We start from the raw sequence: 20,646 nt of genomic DNA, 5'->3' as shown, positions 1-20,646 counted from the left end.
ACCCGCGTGGGAGACCAGGATTGAGTTCTGGGCTCCTGGCGTCGGCCTGGCCCAGCCCTGGCTGTTGCAGGCATCTGGGGAGTGAACCAGTAGATGGAAGCGCTCTCTCTCTCTCTTCTCCCTTTTGACACTTTGCCTTTTAAATAAATTAAGATTTTAAAAACAATACATGACCCAGAAGCCTGTGGCATGTGCTCCAGGGGCCGTACGTCCAGAGAGGAGCTTGGGCTCCCGCGAGGACACCTGCATGGTCACTGCCCTTGGTTCCTCTGCGCTTCCCTCCAGCCAGCTGGGGCTTCTTGTGCCCGCCTCCCCCAGCCTCCAGCCCCACCCGGCCTGGATGCATGCAGGGTCCTTGTGTGGGGGCAGGAACAGCCGCAGAGTGGCCTGGGCTTCCTGGGACCCTGCTCTGTCTTCCCTGCCTTGTGATGCTCCATCCTCATCCCAGTCTGTGGGGGCGGAGCCACACAGGCAGTGGAGCTGAATGGTTAGCGTCAGATTCCCAGGTTCCTCACCAAGTAGTGAGGTGACTTTGCAACGGCTGCTGAACTTGCCTGTGCTTCAGTCGCCTCCCCGTGGACGGGGACAAGAGCGCGGCCTACCAGGGGTTGTCGTGACGTGTTCACGCCGTCCACCACAACAGGATGGCTTGCTACGTGTCTGTCCAATGCTACCAGTACTCTGTCCTGCATTCTCTCCTTACAAAGTGGCCACCGTCATCCCACCCAAGTAGGGCACTGCTTCCTCACCTATAGAAGTCACGAACACTCCTGAAACAAATGACAGGCTAACAAGAGAAAAGCATAACAAAGGAGCCTAATCAAAGAGGTTTTTAAAAAAATATTTATTTATTTGAAAGGCAGAGTTAGAGAGAGAGAGTGAGAGAGAGAGAGAGAATCTTCACACATCAGTTTACTCCCCAAATGGCCACAATGGCCAGGCTGGGTCAGGCTGAAGCCAGGAGTTTGAAACTCCATCTGGGTCTCCCACGTGGGTGGCAGGGGCCCAGGGACTTGAGCCATCTTCTATGGCTTTTCTCAGGTGCATAAGTCGGGAGCCAGATCAGAAGCAGAGCAGCCACGGCACTCATACGGAACGCTGGCATCCCAGGTGGCGGCTTCAACTCGGCACCACAACACCAGCCCCCAGCCAAAGTTCTAGGTGACTCTGGAGCCTTCGGAAACAAAGCCCCAAGGGCCCAGGGAAAGTCCATTCTGTGCTTAGGCTCGCTGGGGAACGGACGGCCATGGAGAGCTGTGACTGTTCCAAAGCGTGTGAGCCCATGGCAATGGACTTGGTGTTTGGTGTGTGTGTGTGGGGGGGGGGGACAGCAAGGCCAGTTTGGAGGCTTCTAGAACTCTCTTTGTCCCAAGCCATGGGGCAGGACCCCTCCAGAATGAGTCTTCCCGGGAGAAGGCAGAAAGCGCCCTTTAGTACTTGCTTTGACTCCTACGACCCGCCTTGGGGAAAAGGAATTCGAGTTACACAACTGCACCGCAGAGACGGGGTGGGGGCAGGAGGGCAGCGGAGGCTTTGCCTCCGATCTTCGGGACTCAGCACGCCACAGCAGCGGACGCTGGGGTGTCCTTCGGAGCCCAACATACACCTGCCGGCTTGGATTCCGATCCACTTCCAGGGCCTTGTATGGATGGGAAATAGATCATAAAAAGAAATTGATAAATAAATATCACAATGCTATAACATCCACCACTGACTGAGGTAATACTCTTTAAAAAAAAAAAAAAAAGGTTTATTTATTTATTTGAAAGTCAGAGAGACCTCCCATCTGCTGGTTCACTCCTCAAATGGCCACAACGGCCAGAGCTGATCCAATCCAAAGCAAGGAGCCAGGAGCTTCCATCCTCCATCCTCCACTGCCTTCCCAGGCCATAGCAGAGAGCTGGATCGGAAGTGGAGCAGTTGGGATTCGAACCAGCGTCCATATGGGATACTGGCACTGCAGGCCACACAGCACCAGCCCCCCTCCGCGTTTAAAAGAAATGCCCTTTTTTTTTGACAGGCAGAGTGGACAGTGAGAGAGAGAGAGAGAGACAGAGAGAAAAGTCTTCCTTTACTGTTGGTTCACCCCCCAATGCGCCTGGAAAACCACCACCCATCCAGGAAAAGTCATTTCTTTCTGGAGAGACTCCAGGTCTGGGTATCATCTCTGGTCCCACCCGGGCAGTTCCCACGCGGTTTCTCCCTTCCTGGGGACAAGAACAAGGTAAACCTTCTGGACTGGGTCTCCACCTTGACCGTCTGTGCGTTCCTGTCCTTGCCATGCCTGCACAACCCGAATGTTAGCCAACACGCCGCCAAGGCTGGCAAGCATCCCAGGCCCGCCAGCGCCCCCCGCGCCGCGCTCGGCCGCGGCTGAAAACCCCGCCTGTACTGGGAGTTGAGCCGCGTCTCTCACCCCTGGCCCACGGTCTGGAATAATTTTCCTTGCGGCTTTAACAAGGGTGCGAATTATCTTTTCTTTAACATGAGCTAATTTACTTTTTCTCACAAGGATTCTCCCGGTTCTGCAGGAGCCTGCAGCAGGTCCCATCAGCCGGTCTCCCAGCATCCAAGCCACGCAGGAGGCCACCGCGCCCCCAGCTACAGGAACCCCGAGATCTGGGGTGGGGCCCCACTGCCTGCTGCGCAGCGGCCGCCCGGAGCCCAGAGCGCGTGCGCACAGCCCGACGCCGTCTCCTAGCAACCGGGCGGCGATCACGTGGGCCGCCGGAGCCCGCCTCACGTGGCCCAGAGCCGAGCTGCGATTGGAGGGGCCGCAACGGGCGGGGGCGGGGCCGGGACAGTGGTTCCCCGAGTTCGGATCCCAGGAGGCCCTGCGGCCGCCGCGCAGGTTCCGTCCGCCGGGGTCGTGATGGAGCTGCCTGCCGTGAACCTGAAGGTGGCGACGGGCGGGCGGGGGTGGTGGCGGGGCGTGGTGGCGCGAACGGGAGGGGACACGTCCAGGTGAGAGGGCGGTGGGCGACAGGCCCTGGCAGCGGAGGCCGGCCGGGAAGGCGCGAGGGGCAGCCGCGGGCGGCCGGGCCGGACAGGGCAGGGCCGGGGCTCCCTCCCGGAGTCGGGCCTGCGGGCGCGGGAGGCCCGCCAGCCCCGAAGGAGCGGCCGCCGGGAGAGGGGCTCGGCCTTTGCCCAGGAGCCATCTTTACAAGCTAGACCTGGTTAAGACGCTCAGCTGTGGCCAGACGACCGGGCTTTCCCGACCCTGCAACCCAGCGCCGTCGTGTCGTCATCCAGAAACAGGAACTCCAGTGTCACTTAAAAGCAGAAAATCCCGACTTTGTGATGGGGGGAGGGGGTCCTGCGGGGCCTCCTGGGGTGCTGGACCCAGATGCAGTCCAGGGCCTGGGGGCTCCAGCTTTGGCACAAACCGGCTGTTTGGGGTCTCGGTGCTGGCTCCTTTGGGACTGTGTCCAGGAATGCCTCTTTACTCATGAGTGACGAAGCATTTAGCACCATAAGGAATGGAAGACAGGGCTGGCGAGGAAGGATCTGTGCGATCCTTTCTGGGCCAGTACCCACGGGCTGTGCCGGGCCTTGTCCTGGGCAGGGTTCCCTTCCTGGTCACACAGGCCTCGGCCGGGGGGCTGGGCTGGGAGGTTTAGCCAGGAAGAAATTCCCAGCAGGGCCCCTGAGATGGGTCGGGGGCGTGCTCAGTCTGCTGCATGCGTCGTGGGGTTAACGCTGGCTGACTTTTCTGCGGTCAGGGATTTGCCTAGAGTGACCGCTGAGAGAGGGTCGGCTGAGGGAAGGAGCTGGGGGCACTGCCAGGGAGGGTTCGTCCTTGGGGTCTGGAGGGAAGGAGCCGCGGGCACTGCCAGGGAGGGTTCCTCCTTGGGGTCTGGGGTTTGCCAGGTTGGTTGTTGAATCACAGCCGCCTGAGGAAGCCAGTGCTGTCCTCAGAGGAGCAGGGGCGGCTCACTCAGCCCGTAAATTGCCGTAAATTGCCGAGGCCCCACGAATGTCAGTTTCCGTCTGGATTCTTTGGGGAGAGAGAGAGACCGTATTCACATAACTTCAGATGCAGCCTATTTTAATAATTGTTCACATTATTGTTGTTAATCTCTTATGGTGCCCAGTTTATAAGCTAAGCTTTGTCCTAGGTGTGTATGTAATTGGGCTGGGTGTTGCGCAGGGGGGTGAGCCACCGCTTGGGACACCCACATCCCGTATTGGAGTGACAGTTTGAGTCCCAGCTGCTCCACTTCCTGTCCAACTTCCGTGCTAATGCACCCTTGCAGACAGTGGCTGATGGCTCAAGAGCTCGGGCCCCTGCCACCCACGTGGCAGGAATTAAGGGGCCCTGGCTCTGCCTTTCACGCAGGTGAAAGTAAATAAACATTAAAAAAATAGCATGGATAGGGTTTGCTACTGTTTGTGGTCTCGGGCATCACTGGGGGTCTTGGAACAGATACTGTTTGTGGTCTCGGGCATCGCTGGGGGTTTGGAACAGATACTGTTTGTGGTCTCGGGCATCGCTGGGGGTCTTGGAACAGATACTGTTTGTGGTCTCGGGCATCGCTGGGGGTCTTGGACAGATCCTTGGCTGGTGAGTTGTGACATATTAACAGATTGAGAATTCACGGTGTGTTTCTGTTTGCTACACCTGGACTGCCCTGTGGGGGGCAGCTGTGAACCCCTTGAGGAAGGCACTTCCCCGGATTTCCTGAGGTCAGAGCTGGGTGCCGGCTCCCTGTGGCCTGCCCCCGCCCCACCCCCGCCATGCATGCAGTCCTTGGGCATTGGCTGAGAGCCTGCTGTGTCCTGCTCGGCCGGAGCGGGCATGAGGCCAGGAGAGAAGACGAGCTGCCCCAGGCCTGTTGCACACAGGGCGGTCCCTCACCGAGCCCCATCCGCGCCTCCTGAGGCGTGCGCTGAGCTGGAGGAATGAGGAAGCTTAGAAAGGACTGGGCTTGGGTTCCTGAGTTCTGGTGAGAGGGGGCGGAGCCAGTGGCCCTGACTTCCAACTGTGGCTGTGTGAGCTGCCGGGTACCTCGGGCCGGTCCCTGGCAGGCGCTGTGTGGACGCTGCACGTGCCTGTCCACCCCATGTACCCTGCATCCAGACGACGACACTGGGACAGGTAGCGCTGTCCCTGCTAAGAAGTTAGGCGACTAAGCCAGGGTCGGGTCTACAGCGTGCCTCCACCCCCGCTCCCAGGCACCGTAGCCACTGCCCATCAGCCTCAGCCCCCTGGGATCTCCGTATCTGCTGTAGCGGGTGGCAGGGAGCGTTGCACAGGGCAGGAAGGGACATAGTGCATTGCTCCACCCGCTGCATGGCTGCTGCCCACGGCCTGTCCAGGAAGTCCCCCTCCGCGCCCCTCCTTGGGTCCTCTAGTGGCCAAGAAAGGGATTAAGTCTTGGTCCTCTGCGCCTTGGTTTTCCTTAGCTCCCCCCTCTCCAGGCTACATGGCCACAGCTCCACCGCCCTTCCCCTCCCAGGTCCTGACAGTGCAGCCCAGGGGCAGAGCTCAGGCCTCGGAACAGGCAGGCCGGCATTCGTGGTCAGCCTTGCTACTTCCTGTGTGCCCTTGAATAGGTTCTTAGCCTCTCTGAGTGTCCGTTTCCTCACTGTGAACTCTGCCATCCGATGGTCCGAGGAGGATCCGTGATTCACGGGCTAGCGTAGCGTGGGGTTAAAGGCTCAGACCAGATAGCCCAGTTCTGAGACTGTGTTTGCTCTGTTTATAGCCAACTGCTTCATCTCAAAGCCTCAGCTCTCAGCTGTGCCATTACAGGGATGATGCGGGCCACGTATCCGGGCGGTGCAGACGCCATCACCACAGTTGTTAAATGGAGACACACGGGGACTGTCCAGAGCCTGTTTCACACAGAAAGGGCCCCGGGCCCCTGAACCAGGACCCAGATCTGCTCCCAAGCCAGTGTCCTGTGCCCCCTGCTGCCTTGGCGCGTGGGCCCATCCGGGGAGGAGCTCACAGCTTCACCTGGGCCGAACGCTGGAGCGAGAGTCCAGTGCCCGGGTCCCTGTGCCCAGGCACACTCCCAGCTGGTCTTCCTCAGGCGGGAGGGCTCCCTGTCGACTGGAAGCCACCCCCAGAGCGTGACAGATCATCTGCGAGTCGCGGGCTGGCAGGGAGGGCAGGGCAGCTCTGGCTGTTCCTCCTGGGAGCTTCCCTGGACGTTAGGTCTGTCAGATGGGGAAACTGAGGCAGGGGAGCCTGGGCCTTCTAGAAGCTTTTTTTCCTTGGGGCTTAACTGGTCAAGTGGAGCTGGCTTGCTTAGAGATTTGTGAAACAGAGGTGATGTCACGGAGAGGGGACGTGTGGCAGGATCTGTGGCACTTCCAGGTGCTATGCTCTGCCCAGCCGATGGTGGCCCTTGGCCAAGTGCTCACCTCCGGTATGGGCCCTTCCAGCTCTGGGAGAAGTCCAGCCTCCGTGTACTGATGACCTGTTGTGTGCACAGGCTCTGTGGGGAGGGAGCCAGGGCACTGGGATGAGGCGTGTTCCTGAGCAGGGCAGGACTGGGGAGCGCTCCGTGTTGATTTTCGGGAGGTGGCAGTGATGGAGACACCTCCCCCTGTCTGCTCTGGGTCTCGCTGCCCCCGTGGAGAGGGGCGGTCTCCATGTCCCCTTCCTCGGCCAGTTCTCTCGGTCTAAAAGCTTCAGCTCGGGGCCACCATGTCTGGCCTGTGCCCTTGGCCAGACCCTTCCTAAGAGGGGACATGGCTGGCTCCTTAGATGAAGGCCAGAATCTCGGGCGGGCGTTGTGGCGCCCTGGGTTAAGCCGCTCTTGTCATGCAGCCGCTTACAAGGCCGGAGCGCCGGTGGGAGTCCCTCCGCTCTGCTTCCAATTCAGCTCCCTGCTCATGCGCCTGGGAAAGCAGTGGGAGATGGCCCAAGTGCTTGGGCCCCTGCTCCCACGTGGAAGACCCGGATGAAGCTCCTGGCTCCTGGCTTCAGCCTGGCCCAGCCCCGGCTGTTGTAGCCATTTGGGGAGTGAGCCAGCTTCTCTCTCCTTTCTTTCTGTCTTTCTCTTCCCATCCCACCCTCCCCGTGTGTCACTTTGCCTTTCAAATAAACAAACGCATCTTTAAGAAATACAGCAGAATCTTCCCCCTCTCCACCTCCCATCTTCCTGTCTCTCCCGCCTCCACTCTCCACTCGCCTTCCACTCTGGCCACATTGGCTTCATCTCAGTTTCCAGAATGTTCTGTGCTCCTTTCTGTCACACAGGTGCTGTCCCTTCTGCCCAAAATGCCCTTGTCCCCTCTCTGCCCTGGTGGCTTCCTTGGTCTGGGCTTGAAGGTCACCTCCTTGGAGAAGCCTCCCTGACCACCCCCTCTCTCCCCACTTCCCTGCTGGACAAGCAGTTCCTTCCCCTTTGCTGTAACTCTCCTCAGGCAGGGGTCTTCCGGGTCGCACCTTCCCAAGACCCATTACCTGGTGAGCAGGTGTTCCCAGCTAGCGGTCACCACAGGCAGCCGTGTCCACACCTTTGGATCCAGACGGGTGCAGGACAGGTGCGGGTGGTGCCGGGTTACTGGGCAGGTGCTTGAGAAACTAAATAGCACCATGTGCTCTCTTCTCAGGAGCTCCTGGGGAAAGAAACCCGTGGAAGACCAAGCCTCTCCTGTCTGTCTCCCGTCTTTTCTGTTTGTTTTCAAAGATTTACTTAGTTGAAAGGTAGAATGACAGGGAGGGAGAGAGAGATCATCAGTCAGCTGGTTCACTGCCCACGTCTAAATGCCTGCAGGAACTGCATCAGGATTTCCACATGGCTGGCTGAAACCAGAGTGTTGCCTCCCAGACACACACATTAGCGGGGGCTGGGACTTGAAGGCACTCGGATACGCAGTGCAGGCGTCCCCGGTGCTCAGCCCACTGAGCCACAGCACCCGCCCCACTTTCCCCATCTTGTCGTGGGGAGAGGCCTAATGGCCAGCTAACACAGCCTTGGGTTTGAATCCTGGCTCTGCCGCTGGCCAGCCGTGGGACTTTGGGCAGATTACTTCTGCGCCTCAGTGTTGTCGGCTGTAAACGGAAACAACACTGTGGTTTGTTTCTGCACAAAAAGGCTTAGGAGGGTCCCAACACGTGGGACGTGCTCGGTGGTAAAGGGGGGAGACGGTGGCAAAGGCTCCTTCCAGAGCCCTCTGTGGTGCAGCCCTAACCCTCAGTTGGGCACATCCGGCCTTAGAGGGTTGTTTTCTAGTCTCTCGCTGGAAGAGGAGTTTCTTCTGGGCCACAGAGCCTGGCCTCTTTGGGTTCCCCCTGGGCCCTGGAGGCGGCGGTGGCGGTGGCGTCTCCCAGCTGTCTGCCCCCGTGGGTGGGGGCCGTCTCCATTTCTCAGCAGCCCAGATAGCTTCCTTCAGCTCAAGGCCTGTGCCTCCAGTGCCAGGGTTGGGAGCACTGGTTTTAGGTCAACCTTGAAGGAGAATTCTAGCTTTGCCACTTGTTTTTGGAATCTAAGCAACTTAATTTACTTCTGAGCCTAGGGTTTTTGTTGGTTTGTTTTTTAAGATTCATTATTGCTTTGAAAGGCAGAGAGAGGAGAGACAGAGATCTCCCACCCACTGGTTCTCTCCCCACACGGCTGCAACAGCCAGGGCTGAGGCAGGCAGGGGCTTCATCGGGGTCTCCCACATGGGGCAGGAGCCCAGGTGCTTGGGCCCTCTTCCCCGGGAGCAGTAGAAGGGAACTGGATCTGAAGTGGAGCAGCCGGCCCTCCAGCTGGCGGCCATGGATGATGGCAGCGTCGCAGGCAGCTACTTACCCGCGCACCAGCTTTCTCATCTGTTCATGGGACCAACAACAGGTGCACTGCAGAGGCCACGAGAAGGTCGTGGCGGGTGCTCGGCGCTGGGCCTGGCACAGCATAGGTGTCCAGTGGAGCAGCTCTGCCCGCGGGCTCGCCCCTCCTCTGCTGGAGACTTTTATAGAGTTGCAGTTTAAGCCACCTGCTGCCCCTCGAGGGACAGCAGGTGAGAAGACGGTCGTCCTCTGACGCAGGAGAGGAAGGCGCGCTTCGGGTCCGAGCTGTTCCCTGGTCCGTGTGCGGAGCGCCGGCCGCACCGTGCGGTGGTCCCGGACCTGGGCAGGTGCAGGTTCTCTGTTCACCCTCGCAGCCAGCTGGGAGCGGGCTTCCACGGGCTCTGGCTGGGAGCGCTGTTACCATCTCCCCAGGGAATGGCTTGGAAATGCCGCCAAGGAGGGGGTAGGCGATGGACCAGGGTTTCCTGCTGTCTGTGATGCGGCTTCGGGAAGATGTTCAGCCCACGCCCACCGTGGGGCGCTGACAAAGCAGGTGAGGCTCTTCCACATGAGAGCTGAGCCCTCTGTGTGAGTGCCACGCGACAGAGACCGCCCACCTTAGAGGGGCCGGCGTTGGCAAAGCGGGCAGAGCTGCTGCCTGCAGTGCTGGCATCCCACTGGGGTGCTGGTTCGTGTCCCGGCTGCTGCACTTCTGATCCAGCTCCCTGGTAACGTGCCTGGAGCAGCAGTGGAGGATGGCCCAAGTGCCTGGGCCCCCGCACCCGTGTGGGAGACCTGGAGGAAGCTCCCGGCCCCGGCTGTGCCCAGCCCTGGCTGTTGCGGCCATTTGAGGAGTGAACCAGCAAATGGAAGCTCTCCCTGTCTCTTTCCTAATTCTGTATTTAAAAAAAAAAAAAAAAACACTAAAAGATTTTTTAAGAAAGTTTTTAAAAATTTTTTTTCCAATTAACGTATCCTGATGTATTTGAAAGGCAGAGGGACAGAGACAGAGAGCTCAGAATTCCACTGCCAGCTTTCAGCAGCCGGGAGTCAGGACTTGACACCTGCTGCCACCCAGGGTGTGCGGTAGCGGGAAGCTGTGGGGGGGGGGCAGAGCCAGGACACCACCCCGGCACTGGCTGGGGCCACAGGCGTCCCATGTGGCATCTGAGTGCTGCCCCTGCCAGGTTTTTTTTTTTAAGATTTATTTATTTGAGGGGCCAGTGCTGTGGCACAGCAGGTTAAAGCCCTGGTCTGAACCGCCGGCATCCCATATGGGAGCCAGTTCCAGTCTTGGCTGCTCCTCTTCCTATCCAGCTCTCTGCTATGGCCTGGGATAACAGTGGAGGATGGCCCAAGTCCTTGGGCCCCTGCACCTGTATGGGAGAGCAGGAGGAGGCTCCTGGCTTCAGATTGGCCCAGCTGCAGCCATTGCGGTCATCTTGGGAGTGAACCAGCGGATGGAAGATCTCTCTCTCTCTCTGTCTATGCCTCTCTCTGTAACTCTGCCTTTCAAATAAATAAAATAAATCTTTAAAAAAAAGATTTATTTGAAAGGCAGAGTTACAGAGAGGCAGAGAGAGGGAGAGAGGGAGAGAGAGAGAGAGGTCTTCCATCCACTGGTTCACTCCCCAGATGACTGCACAGCTGGAGCTGGGCTGATCTGAAGCCAGGAGCCAGGAGCTTCTTCCAGGTCTCCCACGTGGGTGCAGGGGCCCAATGACTTGGGCCATTTTACACTGCTTTCCTAGGCTGTGGCAGAGAGCGGGATGGGAAGTGGAGCGGCCGGGACTCGAACCGGTGCCCATATGGGATGCTGGCACTGCAGGTGATGGCTTTACTGCTATGCCACAGCTCCACCCCAGGCCCCCACCCCTGCCACTTCTTGTCTCTCTTCCACTCTTCCCCGGCAGAAGCCTGGGCTCTTTACTGCAGACTTTAGCTCTCGTCTGCCCTTGCCCTCCCTGCCCGGGATGCCCTGGCTTTCAGCATCTTTCCCTCTCAGCCTGAGCCCTGGACCCCCGCCAGGCGCTACTGAAACTTGGGCTTTCTCTCCCCAGTGGCCATGGCCACACCTCCGCCCACTCGGGGCCTTGGGTCCTGGCCCTGCCTTTGCCTGCCCTGCCATTGCGCCTCCAGCACTGGGGCGGAGTCCGGCCGCCCGGAGGCCCTCGCTGATGGAGCTCTTCCCGCCCCCTCGCATCGGCGCCGGCGCCGTGTTCCTCCGCTCGGGGTCCTCTGTTCACCGGAAGCGGCCAGGGCCAGGAAAGGGGCTGTGAATTTAAGGCCACACAGGGCAGTGAAAGGTAGAATGTTACAGGAGGCCGGAGGAAGAGGCGGGATTTCCGCCGTAGCATCCGTGGTCCCACGGCGCGCCCTCGTCGCCCCTGGCAGGAGGTCCAGGCCCTTTGCCGAGCCGCGGGTCCCTTGCTCTTCCTCTCCAGCCTCAGTGGCCGCTTCCTTCCCTGCCCCCACAGCACCGTAGTTCCAGCAAATTCTAAGGAATTTCTCGTGTTTCAGCCACTGCACTTCCCGTGGAGGCTTCTCCAGCCCCGGAGCAGGTTGCCTGCACGGCCCAGAGGCTCTGCCGGCCCTGGACGAAGGAGGGCTGTGGGTGGCAGCTGCCCGAGGCGGGAGGAGGGAGGTGGCAGTGCCCCTGGCCTGGGTGCTGTTCTCTGTCTTCACCCCTGGCTGTTACTGGCGTGTCTTGGAGACATCAGTGAAACCCTTGGAGGTGCCAGACAGGGGCCGCCTGTGTGATTTTGTTGTTGTTTTAATGTTGAGAGAGAGAGAGATCTAGTGTTCTCTGGTCCACTTCCCAGATGCTTGCAGCAGCCAAGGCTAGGCCAGGCTGTACCCAAGGGCCTAGAGCCCCATCCAGGTCTCACGTGGGTGGCAGGGACCCAAGTACTTGGGCCATCCTCTGCTGCCTTCCAGGATCCACTAGCAGGAAACAGAGCAGCCGGGACTCGAACCAGGGAAGCCGGCGTCCCCAGCAGCGCCCGGTTCAGGAAGCTTTCCTGCCCCAGGGTGGCCTGGTTCACTGATGCCTTCCCCCTTTCTGCCGCAGGTGATTCTCCTGATCCACTGGCTGCTGACAACCTGGTGAGTGGACAGCCTGTGTGTGGCGGCTGTGTCTGCGGCTCCTGGCTCTGTGCCAGCCGGGTCAGGCCCTGGCTCTGCAGTGTGGCAGCCAGGTCGCTTCGGGCAGCCATCTGCCTCTTAGGGCCATGGCAGGAGCCGTGGGGTGGGGGTGGGGGGCGAGCGTGACAGTGCTTATCAGACACGCCCCGGGGTCGCACACTTGACCTGCAGTGCTGCCGTCTGATGATCTGCGGAGTTTCTGGGGAGTCCTGCAGACAGGCGGGAGCCCATGCGTGTGCACCCGTGCTGCGCGTGCCGATAGCTGTGCGTGAAGGGGCGGTGACGGCCGTAGCTCACGGCCGGGGGAGCAGGGTCAGGTGTAGATTTCTCAGTCACAAGTGGAGGTTCTGAGCTGGTGAGACAGGCCCACGCCCCTGCTTTCTTATTTATTTTTGAAAGGCAGAGGGAGAGAGGGAGACAGAGAAGTGAGGTCTTCCATCCACCAGTTCACTCCCTAAATGGCCACCACAGCCAGTGTTGGGCCAGGCCAGTGTGAAGCCAGGAGCTTCTTCTGGGTCTCCCACGTGGGTGCAGGGGCCCAAGAACTTGGACCATCTTCTTCTGCTTTCCCAGGCCATAGCAGAGAGCTGGATTGGAAGTGGAGCAGCCGGGTTTCGAACCCGTGCCCGTATGGGATGCTGGCACTGCAGGCGGCAGCTTAACTCGCTACGCTACGCCAGCGCCATGCTGTGGCTTTAAGCCGCTGGGCCACAGCGCCAGCCCCACCACCTGCTTTCTAAAGCCAAAAGGTGAGATGATTATTCTGAAACATCTGGAACCCACTGAGCTGCTGGGCACCTGTTTGCTACATGCGGCACTTCAGTGAAAGTCATTTAAAGTCAGGAAGCAGAAACCAGTGCTGTGGCGCAGTAGGTTAAGCCTCTGCCTGCATCGCTGACCTCCTCTCTGGTGCCAGTTCGAGTCCTGGCTGCTCCACTTCTCTTCCAGCTCCTTGCTAATGGCCTGGGAAGGCAGTAGAAGATGGCCCAAGTCCTTGGGCCTCTGCACCCATGTGGGAGACCCAGAAGAAGCTCCTGGCTTCAGATCGGCCTGGCTGCAGCAGTTGTGGCCATTTGAGGAATGAACTAGTGGATGGAAGACCTCTCTCTCTCTCTCTCTCTCTGCCTCTCTCTCTCTCTAATTCTTCATTTCAAATAAATTTAAAAATCTTAAAAAAAAAAAAAAAAAAAAGAGGCACCCTGCCGCACAGTGAGGCCGCATCATGGGCACGGTGAGAGGGCAGGCCAGCCCGGACCGCGCTGCCTGGGTCTTGCACGCAGCCGAGCAGAGGGGCAGGAACACGGCTGTAAGCCGACTCTTCAAGCCCAGCCCTGCCGCTCGGCAGCTGTGCGAGCCCTGGTGAGTTGCTCAGCTTCCCTGTGCCTCCGTTCCCTCATCCCCAAGACGAGGGTAAGAAGAGTGCCCGCCTCCCAGAGCTGTCACTGACGCAGGGCACGGAGGCGGGTGACGCTGACGCACTCGGGACTGTTGTAGACAGCAGCCGGTGCCCTGTGAGCTGGCCGGCTCTCACTGGGTTGACAGCAGTGTGGTGGAGCCACGCCCTGAAAACTGAACCGGGCAGGCACGTGCTGAGAGGCAGCGAGGAGGGTGGGGAGGGGAGGGGTCTCGGAGTTAGCATCTGAGCTGAGACTGACATGACCAGAGGGGCGCGTGCTCAGGGGCCGAGCTGTTTTATTCCCGACAGAAAACCAGTGGAGAATTTTTAGCAGGGCACTGACCTGTCTCATTGCCGATACTGTTGCTATTTCGAGAACAGACTGCAGGGGGCAGGAGTGGGAGCAGGGAGACCAGTGTGGGGTGGCCTTGGCCTTGGCCTTGGCCTTGGCCGTGGCCACTGGCGCTCGGGCGAGGATGGGACCATGTGACCAGATTCAGGATCTAGGGGGCAGGTAGAGACGGTGCCAGCGGCCTCGCAGACTGCACGGCTTCTCAGGAGGCCTGGGACCCTGTGCAGGAGGGAGGGGCTGCGGGAGGGGCGGGCGCCTGCGGGGTGGGGGCCCCCTGACCTGACCGAGGTGCCTCTTCCTGCAGGGGCTGCATCGTGTTCTCAGGATCCTACGCCTGGGCCAACTTCACCGTCCTGGCCTTGGGTGTGTGGGCCGTGGCCCAGCGGGACTCCATTGACGCCATAAGCATGGTGAGCCTGGGCCGAGCCGGGGCCCTGCTGTGTTTCCCTCGCCCAGCCAGTCTGCTCCCTCCGCCTCGGGCCCCATTGTGCACGGGTGCAGCCTCGGAACTGAGCCTCCTGGGCTACCAGCCCGCCTGGCCTTCACTGGCCTGGCCCGCTCTGAGAACGCAGGTCTGCTCTTGCGGGCCCCAGGGAGGACGCGGGCTCCACGTGGCGCCCCAGAGTGCCCGCTGTCCCCAGCAGTTGCTCATGACCCTGGGACCTGCCTCTGGGGCTCTCAGGAGGGATGTGGCTTCGTGACATCAGCGACACAGCTCTGCTGATGGTGTGGGGCTCCCAGCACGTGCTGTGCCGGGAGGTGGTGAGCGCCCAGCAGGAGACTCTTCAGGCTGAGGCCGTGGCCTCTCAGGGTGATCAGGAAGGGAGTTTCTTTGTGGTGGAGACAGATGGGTTGGATTGCAGGGGGCCTCCGATTTGGAGGCTCTGGAACCAAGCCTGGTCCCCATCACGGCGCCAGGGGTGACGGGGAGGTGGGCAGGGCTGGGGCTGTGATGGTGCCAGCAGCCTGGGTCCAGCCCTGGGCCCTGGCATCCCCACTGGAGCCCCTCCGCAGGGGTCTGCCAGCAGGTCCTCAGCACCCGGCCAGGCGCGCGCTGCCGCAGTGGGGTGGCAGCAGGGGCACCGGGGGCGGGGCGGGCTGTCACAGGATGGCGTGTCTTGCAGTTTCTGGGTGGCTTGCTGGCCACCGTCGTCCTGGACATAATCCACCTCGGCGTCTTCTACCCGCGGTCCGGCCTCTCGGACACCAGCCGCTTCGGGGCTGGCATGGCCATCCTCAGCCTGCTCCTCAAGCCCGTCTCCTGCTACTTCGTCTACCACATGTACCAGGAGCGCGGCGGGGAGCACCTCTTCCACTCAGGTGAGGACGCCGCCCCGGCCGCTCGGTCTCCCCCTCCCGGGAAGGGCAGGCACGCGACCCTTGCCAGCTGTCAGCCTGAGGCCAAGCTGGGGTGTGGCTCACTTCCCGGGGGCAGCTCTGGGCAGTCTGCGGCCTGAGGCCCGCCCTCGGTGCCCACCTGCTCCTGGCCCTGGCCCCCCTGTCCGGCACATGGGGACTCCCCGGTCCTGTGCAGAGCCCATGCTGGGTGGGCCGGGAGCTTCAGCAAAGACACCACGGCCCCGCCCAGCCCCACGCTTGCCCACGCCTGCGCTCTCAGAACCCGTCTCCCTTCTCATGGTGCTGAGCCAGTGTTCCTGCCCTCTTGATACATGACCTCACTTCCTCCCCCTCCCCTGAGAAGTGGGGAGTGGTGGGGTGTAGGCGTCTACTTTCTACTCCTGGGAACAGAGGCCCGAGTTTCCCATGATTGACCTGGGAGAGTGGCTGGGGCCCCTACCCCGGCAACCTCAGCAGTGCCTGCACCTGCCCCAGGGTGGAATGCCCGCCCATTGCACAGATGAGTAAACTGAGGCCCACAGACTGGGACTTGTTCAGGATCCCAGGACAAATGTGCAGGGTGCTTGGAGGCCCACCACCCTGCCAGGGACCTGGCCCGTGTCCTCTGGGCATGGCCACTGTGCAAGAATCCGGATATGGATCTCTCTCCTGGATCTGGTATTGCGATGTCCTGTGGCTGGTATCCGTGGGCCGGGGTCCTGAGCACTGCTGGGAAGCATGTTCCCCGGGCCCTGCTGCCGCGCTTTGAGCCAGGCTGTGTGACCTCGACAGGGCTCTGACCCCCTTGAGCCTCGGTGTCCTCACCTGCAAAGGGAGGGCGATGAAAGTACCTGCCCCGTGGGCTCATGGGAGGATTGAACAGTGCCCCGTGGAGACACGGGGGGATTGAACAGTGCCCTGTGGACTCATGGGAGGATGAACAGTGCACCGTGGAGACACGGGGGGATGGAACAGTGCCCCGTGGACTCATGGGGAGGTTGAACAGTGCCCCGTGGGCTCATGGGGGGATTGAACAGTGCCCCGTGGGCTCATGGGGGGATTGAACAGTGCCCCGTGGGCTCATGGGAGGATTGAACAGTGCCCCGTGGGCTCATGGGGGGATTGAACAGTGCCCCGTGGGCTCATGGGAGGATTGAACAGTGCCCCGTGGGCTCATGGGAGGATTGAACAGTGCCCCGTGGGCTCATGGGAGGATTGAACAGTGCCCCGTGGGCTCATGGGGGGATTGAACAGTGCCCCGTGGGCTCATGGGGGGATTGAACAGTGCCCCGTGGGCTCATGGGGGGATTGAACAGTGCCCCGTGGGCTCATGGGGGGATTGAACAGTGCCCCGTGGGCTCATGGGAGGATTGAACAGTGCCCCGTGGGCTCATGGGGGCATTGAACAGTGCCCCGTGGGCTCATGGGGGCATTGAACAGTGCCCCGTGGGCTCATGGGGGGATTGAACAGTGCCCCGTGGGCTCATGGGAGGATTGAACAGTGCCCCGTGGGCTCATGGGAGGGATTGAACAGTGCCCCGTGGGCTCATGGGAGGATGAACAGTGCCCCGTGGGCTCAGGGGAGGATGAACAGTGCCCCGTGGGCTCATGGGGGGATTGAACAGTGCCCCGTGGGCTCATGGGGGGATTGAACAGTGCCCCGTGGACTCATGGGGGGATTGAACAGTGCCCCGTGGGCTCATGGGGGGATTGAACAGTGCCCCGTGGACTCATGGGGGGGTTGAACAGTGCCCCGTGGGCTCATGGGGGGATTGAACAGTGCCCCGTGTAGACACGGGGGGATTGACTGAGGGACCCGGCTGCAGGCGGGATGCCTGGGCCACTGCCAGTGTCGCGGTGCTGGCGTCAGGGAAGGGCAGGCTGGGGTCTGGTCTCGGTGCTCACCCTGCGTTTTTCCTTCCCCGCTGCACTGCCCCAGGCTTCCTCAGGCCTTCTCACGACCACAGCGCCTACCAGACGATCGACTCTCCAGAGGCACCTGCCGACCCCTTTGCAGGCCCGGAGAGCAGGGATCCAGCCGTCCGAGGGTACTGAAGCCAGCCGCGCGGAGCCTGGACCCACGCCAGGCTGCCCACTTCCTGGTACCTGGGCGGTCGTCCTGCCCCGCGTGGCAGGTGTGGCCTGAATCAGTGTCCTGAGACGCCAGGACCCGTGCGGACACCTGTCCCAAACTCCCCAAGGCCTCCCACCCGCAAAGGCCGCCCACGGTCCCCAGGCGGGAACCCTGGTCTCCTTCACTCCCACGCCACAGCTGCGTGGAGCAGCCCCGTTGTACCTGAGTGTGGCGGATCAGTGAGGCCCGCTCACGTCTCCCCTGGTCTGTGGGGCCCCTCCAGAGCAGCCCGGAGGGCTCCAGATCACGCTTGGCCCGGGAGTGAGGTCCCCGAGCTTCCCACTGCCTGGCTGCTCGGCTGCGGCCTGGAGGAGGTGTGTGAGCAGCACCCAGGACCCTCCAGGCCTGCAGGGCCCCTCGGGGCCACGGCATGAAAGTCAGGAATTCTGGGACGGGCTGCATTTCAAGCCATGTTTGATCTGGCTGGGCTGGGGCCTGGCTGCTCATGGCTGGGACAGTTTCTCCTGGCTGAGCTGCCTGTTCCGTTGTGGCTGGAGGAAAAGGACTCACACAGCCGCAGGGCTGGACCTGCCCTGAGCCTGGCTCTGGCCTCGCCAGGGCCACAGCAGCCAAGGGCATCCGGGTGTCTCCATCAGATGAGCCAGCCGTCGGTCTGGACCCTGCCCTGCCACTGAGTCGCCGTGTGCCTTCCGTGTCTTCTGGAAAGGGCTGATGCCTGCCAGATGGTGGCTGCAAAGTCCGTGCCAAGTGCCTGGGCTGTGAAGGGCTCCCCAGGGCACAGCCAACTGGCGGTGATGAGCATGGGCGGGGAGGTGAGGGCGACTCTCACCGCGGCTGTGGCGTTCTGGCCTCGGAGCTGACTTGGGTTCAGAGTCCCTCCAGTCCCAAGGCCAGGTCCCGCCCTGTTGTGTCCCCTCTGGTTCCCTGGCATCCAGAGGTCAAGATCATGGACACAGTCCCCCACCATTGTTGTGGAGCCGTCAGTCAATCAGAGGAGGCTGAGTAGCTGCCAGGCCTGCAGGGTGCCGGGGGCTTCTCGGCAGGCAACAGCCTGAGGCCGACAGGGCCCCGCAGTGCAGCCCGGGAGGCTGGGCAGCCACGGTTGTGTGATGGTGGAGACAGCCACGCTGTTGTCCATCCCTGTGCGGCGAGCGCACCAGCAGTGGAGTGAACAAAGCGTGCTTGTCCATCAGAGCGGCTGCCGCGCTGTGCATGGAGCCGGCTGCGGAGTGGCAGGTGCAGGAGAACGTTGTGCATTTTAACACCTCAGCAGTGCCACAGGTCAGTCAGTCTTTCTCCTTTCTAAGATTTATTTATTTGGAAGGCAGAGTTAGAGGGAGAGAGAGCTTCCTCTGCTGGTTCTCTCCGCAAACGGCCGCAGTGGCTGAGGCTGGGCCGGACTGAAACTCCATCCCAGTCTCCTCCTGGGCCGGGGGACCCCAGGGCTCGTGCCCTCTCTGCTGGTTTCCCAGGCGCATTCGCGAGCCCGATCGGAAACAGAGCACCTGGGACTGGAACTGGTGCTCCTGTGGGAGGCCAGTGTCACAGGCAGGGGCTTAACCCACTGCACCACAACACTCCTCCCTGTGTGTCATTCGGGGCTGTGCACGTGGCACAATACAAAACCGTGGGCCGGAAGGACACGTCCTGTTCTTGATGGTAGTGGCCTTGAGTGGACACGGTGCATGGCCAGCGGAGTGGGATTCGACCGAGGGCAGCTGAGGGCCCCCGGCATGGCGTCCGTGTGGCCCACAGTCAGGTTTCCCAACAGAGAGTTCCACGCCCCCAAGTCTGGCTGGCTTTTGGGGGAGGGGGCAGAGGAGGGCTCCTGTCTCAGGCGGGGTCCCCAGCAGCAGACCCTGAGAAGAAAGCCAGGGTCATTGCCAGGAGCTGCTGTGAGGACGGGTGGGAGGGGAGACTTAAACTTCAGGCATCGGGAGGCTCCCGATCCATGTCGGGAGTCAAGTGGCTCCTGGAACCCAAGGCAGGCAGGAGCAGTGCAGGGGCACCAGTGTGGCTGCCCCCATCCACACAGCAGGCCCCAGCAGGGAGACTGAAAGATTGAATCATTTGTTTATTTGACAGGCAGAGTGACACAGAGAGAGATCTTCCATCACTGGTTCACTGCCCAAATGCCCACAAGAGCCAGGGCTAGGCCAGGTGAAAGCCAGGAGCCTAGACTCCATCCGGGTCTCACCTGTAGGTGCATGGGCCCAAGAACGTGGACCCTCGTCTGCTCCCTGCCGGGCCTGTTAGCAGGAAGGTAGATCAGAGGTGGAGCAGCTGGATCTCACACGAGTGCTCTGACAGGGATGCTGGCATTCCGGAGGCAGCTTAACCTGCAGTGCCACAACACCAGCCCCCCGAGGGGCAAATCCTGACATTCACTGGACGAATGACTGGGGATACCGGACGGGGGCGGAAAAGCCCTGAGCCCCAGGAGAGGCTCTGAGGCACAGGGACATCTGCCGGGAAGGCCTGAGGCTGGGACGTGCCTGCCCAGCGTGTGGGGCATAGCCAGGCGGCCAGTGTGGCTGGAGCCAAGCGAGGAAGGCAGGTGAGACCCATAAGGACTTCAGCTCCTGAGCGAGATGGGCAGAGATGGACACGGTCTGAAGTCCAGAGGGACCGCCAGCAGCTCGGACCTCGAGGAGAAGTCGACGGTGACCGGGCCAACTTGGGGATGCCTTGTGGAGGCAGAGCGGCAGGGCTCGCTGGTGAGCTGGATGGGGAGAGGAGAGGTGATGGCAGCTGTGGGGTCCGAAGGGCTGGGGCCTGCCTGGTCAGAGGGGAGGGCTGGGGTGTCGGCAGGCCAGTGTCTTGCCAAGCTGTCCAACTGGATGTCTTTGCCACCAGAGCAAAGACAGAGAGGCCCCTGGCCATGGGGCGGCCTCCACTGGCATTCTAGAAACTGCTGAGCACAGCAGGCAAGTGCCCCCAGCTTCGCCCTGGAGGGCTGCAGGCGCTCACAGCTCAGCCTTCCAGGTGACGAAGCCAGAGAAACTGCCCCGGGCTGGCCACTGCCTTCCGTGAGCCCTCAGTGTCCAGGATGGCCCAGAACTTCCAACTCCACGACCTGTCCCCAAACCAGCTCTGGAGCCGGCGAACCCTAGTTTGAATCCCAAATGTGCCTTGTGACTGGCTGAACCAGGACGGCAGCCTCCGCCCTCACCACACTTCATTTTCTCATCTGAGAAATGGGAGAGTCGGGGCTGGCGCTGAAGCACAGTGGGTAAAGCAGCTGCCTGCCGTGCCAGCATCCCACATGGGCGCCAGTTCAAGTCCTGGCTGCTCCACTTCTGATCCAGCTCCCTGCTAGTGCACCTGGGAGAGCAGCGGAGGATGGCCCAAGTACTTGGGCCCCTGCAGTCATGTGGTGACCGGAAGAAGCTCCTGGCTTCAGATCCGCCCAGCTCCAGCCTTCACGGCTGCTTGATGGAAGACCTCTCTGCCTCTGCCTCCACCTTCCTCTAACTCTGATTTTCAAGTGAATAAATAAATCTTTAAAAAGCAATGGGAGAGTCATGTGTCTGGCTCAGGGGTTAGGATCGAAAACCATGGAACTTAATAAGCGTTGAATAAATGTTAGA

At 61.0% G+C, this 20,646-nt stretch overlaps 1 protein-coding gene and 1 long non-coding RNA gene across 5 annotated transcripts; one reads left to right on the top strand and one right to left on the bottom strand.

Annotated features, from left to right (window-relative positions):
• Positions 1 to 829: 829 nt before the first annotated feature.
• Positions 830 to 2,734, bottom strand: LOC138850439 (uncharacterized). 4 transcript variants are annotated; one of them, XR_016210259.1, is made up of 2 exons: positions 2,417 to 2,734; positions 830 to 1,639 (listed from the first exon to the last, which is right to left on the bottom strand). It is a non-coding gene; the product is annotated as an uncharacterized LOC138850439 (long non-coding RNA). The 4 variants fall into 4 exon arrangements; XR_016210261.1 differs by having other exon boundaries at positions 830 to 2,207; positions 2,500 to 2,732; XR_016210260.1 differs by having other exon boundaries at positions 2,500 to 2,725.
• A 46-nt stretch (positions 2,735 to 2,780) lies between these two features.
• AGTRAP (angiotensin II receptor associated protein) lies at positions 2,781 to 20,570 on the top strand. The gene is made up of 5 exons (XM_008275390.5): positions 2,781 to 2,899; positions 11,802 to 11,836; positions 13,928 to 14,033; positions 14,748 to 14,943; positions 16,901 to 20,570. Exons 1-5 carry the CDS (start codon positions 2,873 to 2,875, stop codon positions 17,014 to 17,016), a joined length of 480 nt encoding a protein of 159 aa, XP_008273612.2. The 5' UTR covers positions 2,781 to 2,872; the 3' UTR covers positions 17,017 to 20,570.
• Positions 20,571 to 20,646: the final 76 nt, after the last annotated feature.

This window comes from Oryctolagus cuniculus, chromosome 7 (assembly GCF_051225735.1).
Source record: "Oryctolagus cuniculus isolate XC-2025 breed Fujian yellow rabbit chromosome 7, ASM5122573v1, whole genome shotgun sequence".
Classification (NCBI taxonomy): Eukaryota; Metazoa; Chordata; class Mammalia; order Lagomorpha; family Leporidae; genus Oryctolagus; species Oryctolagus cuniculus.
The sequence above is the reverse complement of the archived record's forward strand: the minus strand, read 5'-3'. Positions and strand labels throughout refer to the sequence as shown.